The sequence below is a fragment of the Orycteropus afer genome, unplaced genomic scaffold (assembly GCF_000298275.1).
Source record: "Orycteropus afer afer isolate SDZICR_OR568_19922 unplaced genomic scaffold, OryAfe1.0 scaffold00001, whole genome shotgun sequence".
In the NCBI taxonomy this organism is placed as follows: domain Eukaryota; kingdom Metazoa; phylum Chordata; class Mammalia; order Tubulidentata; family Orycteropodidae; genus Orycteropus; species Orycteropus afer.
Genome location: NW_006921588.1, coordinates 23,502,470 through 23,511,887, shown reverse-complemented (window position 1 = coordinate 23,511,887; position 9,418 = coordinate 23,502,470). Strand labels below are relative to the sequence as shown.

The window sequence follows — 9,418 nt, the reverse complement described above, 5'->3', positions numbered from 1 at the left end:
TATATAAAGCGGCTTCTGGACTCGCCGGCCCGAGATCCCTGGTACCTCGCGCCTCCGCTGCGCCGCCCTCGGGGCCCCGCCCAGCGGAGCGGGATGGGGGGCGGCGGGCGAGTGGCGGGGCTCCCTGGCCCGGGTCGGCTGGGAAGCTGAGGCCAGGGCGCGAAGTTAGGAGCCCAACTGGGCCGGGATCTCTCCAAGGCGCTTCCGTTGGGTGTTCATTAAGGGGTGAGTTATTGCTGCATGAGCCAAAGGTCACTTCAAAGGCTTATGGCTGCGCGCTCTGGTCTTTAAAAAGGCCGGGGACGCTTTGTGTGGGGCTTTCCCGGGTGCGGTTTAATGTTTGCAAACTACTGAGTCGACAAATTGCACAGGGCAGATATAAGAGGGGGGACTGTGTCTCTCTCCTTTCACCTGCCGGGGGTGGGCACCCGCTGAGCGACGGCAGTGGTGGGTAGTCTGGGCTGTGTGTTGGGTAGGGGCTGGAAGGGCTATTTGTTTCTTAGGCTGCTTGCAGGATGATCCCAACGTAAGCGTGGGCCGTCTAGGTCAAGAGTGTGGTGCCTGCTTACTGGAATAAAATAAACCAAAGAAACCACAAGGAGATATGATGTATAAGCCAGGAAATAGCACCCAGCTCCTTCTTCACTGGGGCTCTTAGAGGGAGCCCCTGGTTAGGACTCACCCAGCGCCCGTGTCCATTCACAAGTCCACCTTCCTTTCCTGGTGTTCCAAACGGTTGCCTCTTCCTTAGCCCCTCATTCTGCACAGTCTTTCCCTTCTGCCCTTGGGGGAAGGAGTGGGTTGGCCTCGGGGTTCGGGGCACCTGAGCACTTGGAAGTTGGTGGGAGCAAGAGGAGTGTGGACCGGTTTCCCTACACCTCTGACCCACTTGGACCGCCCCCTGGCCCGTGGGTCGGGTGCTTCCGCAATACCAGCCTCCTCCTCCCCCATCCAGCCGTGGATTTGGGCGTTAAAGGCCTCCAGCTCCTCTGAAGTGAACGCAGCCTCCTTTCCGCCTGCCGGGCAAAAGCGCCCAGAATGTCTGCGGGCACCATATACAATAGTCACATTGATCATGATACCCGTACAGGGGGAAAGGCCTCTCGACATGTAAGTGTTTGTAAGAACGAAGCGACTGCCACTGAGAGTTTTCCATTTTGTTCCAGATTAGCCTCCACAGAGAATCAAAAGAAACCTGAGAAGCCTACAGAAGGAGTTAGAGGCAAAAATCAAGGGAAACAAATCACACACACAACTGTGGTGAGTGGTAGTTTTTTTTTTTTTTTTTAAACAATTTCCACTATATTTCCACAGTTCTATCTGTCCTGAAACTCAAGGTAGCCATCTCAGGATTCATACATCAAGTCATAAAACAAGGGTGGCTTTGAAGTGGATCACCTCGGTATAAACTGCCGCCCGTTACATGATAACCGATCATCGGCCTTCAAATTTATGGCGCTTTAATGGGGGTGGACCCAGTGCCTTAAATGCAGGGTGTATGAACATATTGGGTTATCTGGGCTAAACAGGAGTGATTTAGGAGATGCGTCTAGGGCTGCCGCCAGGGCAGAAGAGCCCAAGCTGAGAAACGGAAGGACTTGGGCAGAAAACTGCCCCAGTGAATATATTCTCTTCTGAACAAACCCGAAAAAAGGAGTGATATGGAAATCCCTAAGTAGCGATGCAAACCAGGGAGAGGAAAATCGCTGCTCAGTCCCAGAGCATTAGCTGAGATGCGCAGGCTGGAGCGGCATCTCCGGCAACGAGATCGGTGGGCTTCCGAGGCCCTGGGTCAGCGGAAACAAGAAGAGGAGCCGAGACCAACCAGCACCCAGAACCGTAGACAATCTTTAGAGAAACAGCACCAAGCAGCACTCCATGCCTCCCCCTTTTCTCTCACCTTACAGGACTATCGGTCGGTGATTTACTACAGTGGCGACGCTAGTCACAGTGCTGAGGTTGTCTCCCCTGCACTCCCCAAGCCCCGGCCCTGCTCCAGGCCCTGGTGAGAGAGCGAGCGCGCGTCCCGTGAGCCTCCCGCCGTCCCCAGGCCGCGGAGGGTGGCAGGTCTTCGTCCTCGGGCTGCCAGCGCGTCCGGTCAGGCGTGTGAGCACGGAGCAGAGCTGCTGGCGGAGGCGGCCGGCGGCCACTTTATATAACACGGCGGCTCGCGGGCCTCGCAAAGTGCGGAGGAGAGAATTCTTTTGCTGCACTTCCTCCTACGCGGAGCCTGCTTTCCACTTCTGAAAAGTGCCGGGCCTTGGGAAGTGTTTTTCTTTTCATTCCTTACTGAAGCGTTTACTGCTGCCGCGCTTGCAGTCATAAATTTTGTTACAAACCACAATGACAGGTGCATTGATATGCACCGTGAGAGCTCCAGCTGCTTAATAACCTCGTCCCCAGGCCGCTGTGAGCGCTTTTTATTTATTCGGTATCATATTAGGTATTGATCCCGGACAGAATTAAGTGCAGTGAGCAAATATCAGGGCTCGGCGGCTGCGGAGGCGCGGCGGGCCGGCGCGACCCGGAAAGCTGGCGGTGGTGGCTCACAGGCCGCCTGCCTTCTGGCTGAGGCCCGTTTGGCCCTGCACCGCAAGCCTGGGCTTGGGCCTCGGAGCTGAGTTGGGGAACTTCCCGGAGCCATAAGGAAGGATGAGCCAGACCCCGTTTGGCGCCCGTTCCCCAGGAGGGGCCAGAGACTGTCCTGCTGGGGTTCTAGCAGGGCTGCCCCGGCTGGAGGGTGGAGGGGTGGAGTGAGAGGAAAAGGCCACTGAGGACTTCGAAGTAATGTCGAGTCCTGCTCGACCGTCCCCTCCCCCTTCACAGGCGGTCTTCACCCCTGGGCATTTGGGATCTGAGCCCCAAAGAGCAAAGGTACTATAGGCGGGGCGGGGGGGGGGGTCTGGGGGGAGAAAAGCTTAAAAAAAGGGGGGGGGGTGATGGAAAAGATGAGCCACTGAACAGTTGACCATTGTCCAAGTGATTTATGACCCATTCCTGCTTTTTAGGTTCAAGCAGAGTTCACAAGGAGTAGGGATTTCTGGAAAGAAGTAAGGCCCTTTACCATTTTTGCAACAATAGTCTCAAGTTTTGTTTTAGGAGAGGTGGCTTCTTTGGGGGAGCTGAATTTATTCTGAGGCTGCAAAGCCCTTCCTCGTGAGGGGAGCGTTGCTGTCTTTGCTCACGGGGAAACAGACATTAGAGTGGCGAGCTGGCCTCAAAATTCCTGAAAACGATGAAAACAGAGGCTGGAGAACAGGAATGCTAATGCTTCTCAGAAGGAAGCATTAGCCCTTTGGAGTTCTGTATACAGAGCTTTTTCTGAGAATATGCCACAAGCATAAATGTGTATGTAAAACCATCCATCCCAAAGACCTGATCACTTCCTAAAGAAGCAATTTTAGTGTGACTGGTGCACCTATCAAGATAAACTTGGTTCACCTGGGCGGGAGCGTGGGTGTGTGTGTGTGGGGTGGAGCAGGAGAGAAATGTTTTGCTTTCATAGTTGTACATGGAATGACAGAAGCAGCAGTTTGAGTTCTGGTGGTCTGAGTGTGAAATGTGACCATTTAAACATCCAGAAGGTCTAAGGTTTAAGACTAGAAACAGAATCCCAGGAAAGTCCCACCACTTAACCAAACCCCAAATGTTTGGCCCCTTGGCCTGGGGACAAATCCATATAAATATCAGTCACAAAATGGGAATTTTGCTGTCTCTTTGATATTCAATCACTTTAATATTCAGAGAATAATATAGAAAATGAATGGAAAGGAATATTAAGTCTAGCTTGTTAGGTGGATGTTCTAACTTCATATATTTAAGAAAAACAATACAAATAATTCCTAAAACATACCATCCTAGTATCTCATTGTGAAGGGCCTAACTCTCATCAAGATAAATGGCATATTCAGTTATATTTGAAATTAAATGGATAATAATGCTGCTAAACAAAGACTAATTTCCAAAAATTTGAATTTTTAAAAATTGGGTTAGACTCTTTGGTGAAAGTGAGAAGGAAAATGATTGAATGGAGAAGTGGCTTTGGAGGGATGGTCAAATCCATTCAGCTACATAAACTTTCTAGATAATATGGTCTGTCTTGATGACCATAATGGAAACAAAGAGTTTCTGGGAAGGAAAGTTGCCCTAAAGATGAGATCAAGAATTTAGACCAGGGAGCTGACCTGTGAGTTTTCTTTATAAAATAGACAAAAGTGGTTGAATGATAGTAGTTATACTTTAACTTCTGAGGAGCCTTTGAGGAGAAAGGGTAGGGGATGAGAAGAGAAAACTCCATCAAGAGTCAGGAGACACAAAAGGGTAGAATTTTTCTTAGATTTTTTTCTTTTTGTTGTTATTGTTGTTTGAATTCTGGGTCCATTCATCATGTCATGAGAGGTTTTCTCATTGGGTATGGGTTGGGTGGGAGGTGGGGTAGAATAGATGATCCAGAGAGGAGGTCAATAATAATATCTATATGATAGATCCAAGGTAAAAATAAAGTTACAATATAAAAATTTCTCCACTCTCCTATGCTCATTCAAACTATGCATTTCAAATTCTAGACCTCTTTACCTGTCTCTACTTGTATCCGTTTAAAAGCAGTGGGAAGATAGTGTCAAGGTTCTAGAAAAATACAGATGAAAGAAAAAAAATGTTCATATCCTCAAAATAACTCTGGAAGTCTTTTTAAGTCCTCTTCTTGGTTTTCATCTTCTAGTTTTTGACACTGTACCTCCTACAGTACTGAACTGGGCTGCTTCTCATGCTGTCACTGGGAAGTGGACAACCTGGGTTTCTGTGAAAGATGCTGTGATTTTGAAACCAGGTGGGGATGATACTTTATTTATTTAATTTTGAGAACTCTGGCTGTTCTGAATATGGTATAGAGCTTCTTTTTCCACTCAAAACCCTAAGATGACCCAATGATCAATTGATTCATTCCTTTATTCACTCATTCAACAAGCATTTATTGCATACTTATTACATGTCAGACACTGGGCTGGATGCTAGAAATATACAGATGAAAATAAGGTGCAGGCCCTGCCTACAAGGAGCTTGCAGTCTAGTGAGGAAATCAGCCATTAAAACTTATGATGACAGAAGGCTTTTCCCTGCAGGTACAAGGCTAAATTGACAATCACAGGGCAAGAAAATTGTACCTGAGGAGGGAAAAAATGTCCCTTCCTTAGGCTGGAGCTGAACTAAAGAAATGATAGCTCTTCTCTTTGGTTTAAGAGGAAATTTTTCTAATTTTTCCAAGAGTTCAAGTAAGTTGAACTTCACAAAATCCCAGAACTTGCATCTTGCCCACCCATCCCTTCCCACACACTGTGAAGTGGGTGGGTAGCACAGAGCCTGGGGCTTGTCTCTTGTCTTTCTATATTGTCTGGTCTTGCCAATGACAGTCCCTCTGGGACCTCTCACTTTTCTTCTTGGCAGGTTACCTGGGGCCTGAGGCTGGCTCAGCTTCTCTCTCAAGATTTGGTAGACACTGGAGGTGGCAGTGAAGGAGACTGTGGCAGTCAATGTTATTTGAGCAGGGTCAGCAGGCCCTGGAACTTCCTGAGTGCACAATGCAGAAGGCTGCTTACTATGAAAACCCAGGACTCTTTGGAGGCTATGGCTACAGCAAAGCCACTGACACTTATGGCTATAGTGCCCCTCATCAGCCCTACCCACCTCCTGCTAATTCACTGGACACTGATTACCCAGGTTCAGCCTGCTCCATCCAGAACTCTGCACCTCTTCGAGCCCCAGCCCACAAAGGGGCTGAACTCAATGGCAGCTGCATGCGACCTGGCACAGGGAGTGGCCAGAGTGGGGGGGGTGGCAGCCAGCCTCCAGGTCTGAACTCAGAGCAGCAGCCACCACAACCCCCTCCTCCACCACCAACCTTGCCCCCATCATCGCCCTCCAATCCTGGCGGTGGGGTGCCTCCCAAGAAGACCAAGGGTGGGCCTAGTGCTTCTGGCTCCTCAGCTACCATCAGCAAGCAGATCTTCCCCTGGATGAAAGAGTCCCGACAAAACTCCAAGCAGAAGAACAGCTGTACCTCTGCAGGTAGCTCTCTGAGGGGCTCACCCCTGGGCCACTAGCCAAAGTCCCCTCCAGACTGACCCCAGAAAGCCCAGTTCACCTAGGAACCAAGAAACTCAGGGCTGGAAGTACAACCTTGGAGGCCATATTGTCTAAGCTGCCATTCATGCAGAAATATTTTTCCTTCTTAGTCTCCCTGATGGAGGTCAGACCCTTACAGTGATAGGGTGCTCACTCCGCTTCCATTCCAGACTTGCCATTGCCAGACAAGTCTCCCAGTTATTAATAGAGAGCTCTTCCTTATACCTGTTGTTCCTAATATGTTTTCCAAGGCTGCTGGTTATAACTCAGCTTCCTTTTCTACCCAACAGCCCTTCACAAGCTGGGGTGGTCATATAGCCCTTATCACATGAATTCCACTCACTTGAATGAATAAGAAGTAAAGTCAATTAAGCGCTGCTTATGTTAGGAATCATTTTAAGTGTCTTACAAGTACTATTTCATTTAATTTCCCAAATAGCCTTTTGAGGTAGGTATATGATAACATCCCCATTTACAGATAAGGAAACCCAGTGTTAGTGAGGATAAGTGACTTACCCAAGATCATAAAACTATAAAGTGGTAGATTTAAACTCAAGGAGCCAGACTCCAGGGCTCTCAAGTCATAACCGATTGGCCCACTCAGGTCCAATTCTCCCCACCCCATACATCCATAATGGGGAGTGGCATGACCTAGGGAAAATTGGTGTGCTCTGAAACAGGAACAACCTTGGGTCTCTCTCCGTGGGGATGGGAGATGAGACCCTAGAGTTAAGAAGCTCTTCTGTAGGGTGTGTGAGAAAAGGATGGGCAGTGCCAGGAGCCCTGAGTTCTGCTCATTCTCTCTGCTCAGGCTACTTGGTTCCTGGACTTTTCTGGAGGCTTTGTGTGTTCTCTGATGTAGTTTATCTTCAGGTAGATGAACCTGCTTCCAGGTCCAGGTTAGTTTGAGTCCTGGGATGTGTGTTTTTTTTTAATCGGTTCTCCTGTTTCTGTTATGCTCAGGAGGTCGGGGCAGAGGGGGCTGCTGCTCCTAGGTGGAAAGTGTCTTATAGCTTTCAAGCTCCTTCTCCTGCCCCTCCCTCTTCAGTTGCAGGCCCAGGCCCTCCCTCCCAAAAGAAATCCATTTGTCTTCCCAGGGAGGGAGTGGACAAGCAGCTGAGAGGTGGCAGGATGGTGGAAGCCAGTGTTGAGGCTGCTCCTAGCACTGCAATACTCAACATGCTGGCAGCCTGGCTCTGGGTGCCAGTTAAAATTCTAGGGCAGTATTTTCATGGTTTACCACCTCCCTGCCTTTGAGAGCAGAGCCCTTGGGTGCCGCTGGGCTGGAGTGGGATGCCAAGATCCCCACCCCCATTCCTCGCCAGGCTGAGACTGCCTCCCTCTCTGCAGCAGCGCCTGAGAGCAGTGGTCAATGCAGTCTGGCCCGGGTGCTCCTGGTCTCTCACTAAAGTCCTCCATGGCCTTTGGGTCAGGATAGTGGGCTAGGCTGGAAGGAGCGGGTAGGCAGAATGGATCGAACTTCACAAGTCAGAAGAGGGAGAGGGTTTCAGGTGAGAGTAATAAGTAGGCCTGAGGGAATGAATTCCTTCTCGGAATCTCACCTCTCAAGAGTCCCTCCCCCACCCTAGCAGGGCTTGGAGGTGGGGGAAGGATGGAAGAGGAGGGAGCCCGAGAAGCACCTCTCTTCGGTCCTTGGTGTTCCCCATCTATCTCGCTCAGCGCACCCCGTCTCTCCCTCCCTGCCCAGGAGAGAGCTGCGAGGACAAGAGCCCGCCTGGCCCTGCGTCCAAGCGGGTGCGCACGGCGTATACAAGCGCGCAGCTGGTGGAGTTGGAGAAGGAATTTCACTTCAATCGTTACTTGTGCCGGCCCCGCCGCGTGGAGATGGCCAACCTGCTGAACCTCACCGAGCGCCAGATCAAGATCTGGTTCCAGAACCGGCGCATGAAGTACAAGAAGGACCAGAAGGCCAAGGGCATTCTGCACTCGCCCGCAGGCCAGTCCCCGGAGCGCAGCCCGCCGCTCGGCGGCGCCGCGGGCCACGTGGCCTACTCCGGCCAGCTGCCGCCGGTGCCGGGCCTGGCCTACGACGCGCCCTCGCCGCCAGCCTTCGCCAAATCACAGCCCAACATGTACGGCCTGGCCGCCTACACGGCGCCGCTCAGCAGCTGCCTGCCGCAACAGAAGCGCTACGCGGCGCCAGAGTTCGAGCCCCATCCTATGGCGAGCAACGGCGGCGGCTTCGGCAGCGCCAACCTGCAGGGCAGTCCGGTGTACGTGGGCGGCAACTTCGTCGACTCCATGGCACCCGCGTCCGGGCCCGTCTTCAACCTCGGCCACCTCTCGCACCCGTCCTCGGCCAGCGTGGACTACAGTTGCGCCGCGCAAATTCCCGGCAACCACCACCACGGACCGTGCGACCCTCATCCCACCTACACAGATCTTTCGGCCCACCACTCGTCTCAGGGACGCCTGCCAGAGGCCCCCAAACTGACGCATCTGTAGCGGCCGCCGCCGGATCGAACTCGCGGCGCAATTACCTCTCTTGGTGGTGGGGGTGGCGGGCGGGGCCCGCGGGGCGGCTTGGTGACCCCCTCCCCGGCTCCGGCCCGGCCGCCGCCTCCCGGGTCTAGAGCCTCCAGTGGCCGAGACGCAGGCGACCGGGCCTCCACTCCGGGCGTGCCCTCCTTTGGGTGACTCGCCATAAATCAACAGCAAGGATCCTCCTCTGTAAGCCTGACAGTGCCATATACAGCGGACCGAGGGACTCTAATCTGGTAATGGTGTCCCGAAGGTAAGTCTGAGACTCAACGGCGGCGCGCCCTGCAGAGGGGCCAAAGGCCGGAGAGCCCAGGCCTGGCCCGCGTCTAGCTTAGTTTTGGAGACGTTAATTTATATGCTCCTTCCCGTCCCATAAGGATTGCATCGGACTCAACGATCTGTATTTATTATTTGAAGCGAGTCATTTCGTTTTCCCGATTATTTATCCTCGTCTTAATGTATTTATGTGTATATTTGTAGAAATCCTCCAGCCGAGCTTAGGAACGCGCTCCCAGGCCGCAGGGGCCAATTTCACCTCTTTAGTCCCCTTGGTCTGAACTAGTTGAGAGAGTAGTTTTGAACAGTTGTAACTGTGGCTGGTGTTTGTAGTTGATGTAAAGGATTAAGACCGCAAATTGTCCTTCCTGGGTAGAGTCAGGCAGCCCCGTGGCGTGGTACACACCCTTTACTCATTTCTCAGCAGCCGCAGCCCTCACCACTCGACACAGCTTATTGATTTCAAATTGTCTGGTACTATTTGAAGAAATATTTAGAATAAAAAAAATTTCCCAGTCCG

At 51.6% G+C, this 9,418-nt stretch overlaps 1 protein-coding gene across 1 annotated transcript; it reads left to right on the top strand.

The window, feature by feature from the left end:
• Positions 1 to 5,576: 5,576 nt before the first annotated feature.
• On the top strand, positions 5,577 to 8,586 carry HOXD3 (homeobox D3). Its single transcript, XM_042780566.1, has 3 exons — positions 5,577 to 5,811; positions 5,860 to 6,063; positions 7,829 to 8,586. Exons 1-3 carry the CDS (start codon positions 5,577 to 5,579, stop codon positions 8,584 to 8,586), a joined length of 1,197 nt encoding a protein of 398 aa, XP_042636500.1.
• Positions 8,587 to 9,418: the final 832 nt, after the last annotated feature.

What these genes read in the sequence shown, in the direction of transcription:
- HOXD3 (XM_042780566.1), top strand. Translation starts at nt 5,577, where the DNA reads ATGCAGAAGGCTGCTTACTATGAAAACCCAGGACTCTTTGGAGGCTAT. An exon ending in CATGCGACCTGGCACAGGGA is followed by an intron (nt 5,812 to 5,859) that starts GTGGCCAGAGTG and finishes GTCTGAACTCAG; the next exon opens with AGCAGCAGCCACCACAACCC. An exon ending in GAACAGCTGTACCTCTGCAG is followed by an intron (nt 6,064 to 7,828) that starts GTAGCTCTCTGA and finishes CTCCCTGCCCAG; the next exon opens with GAGAGAGCTGCGAGGACAAG.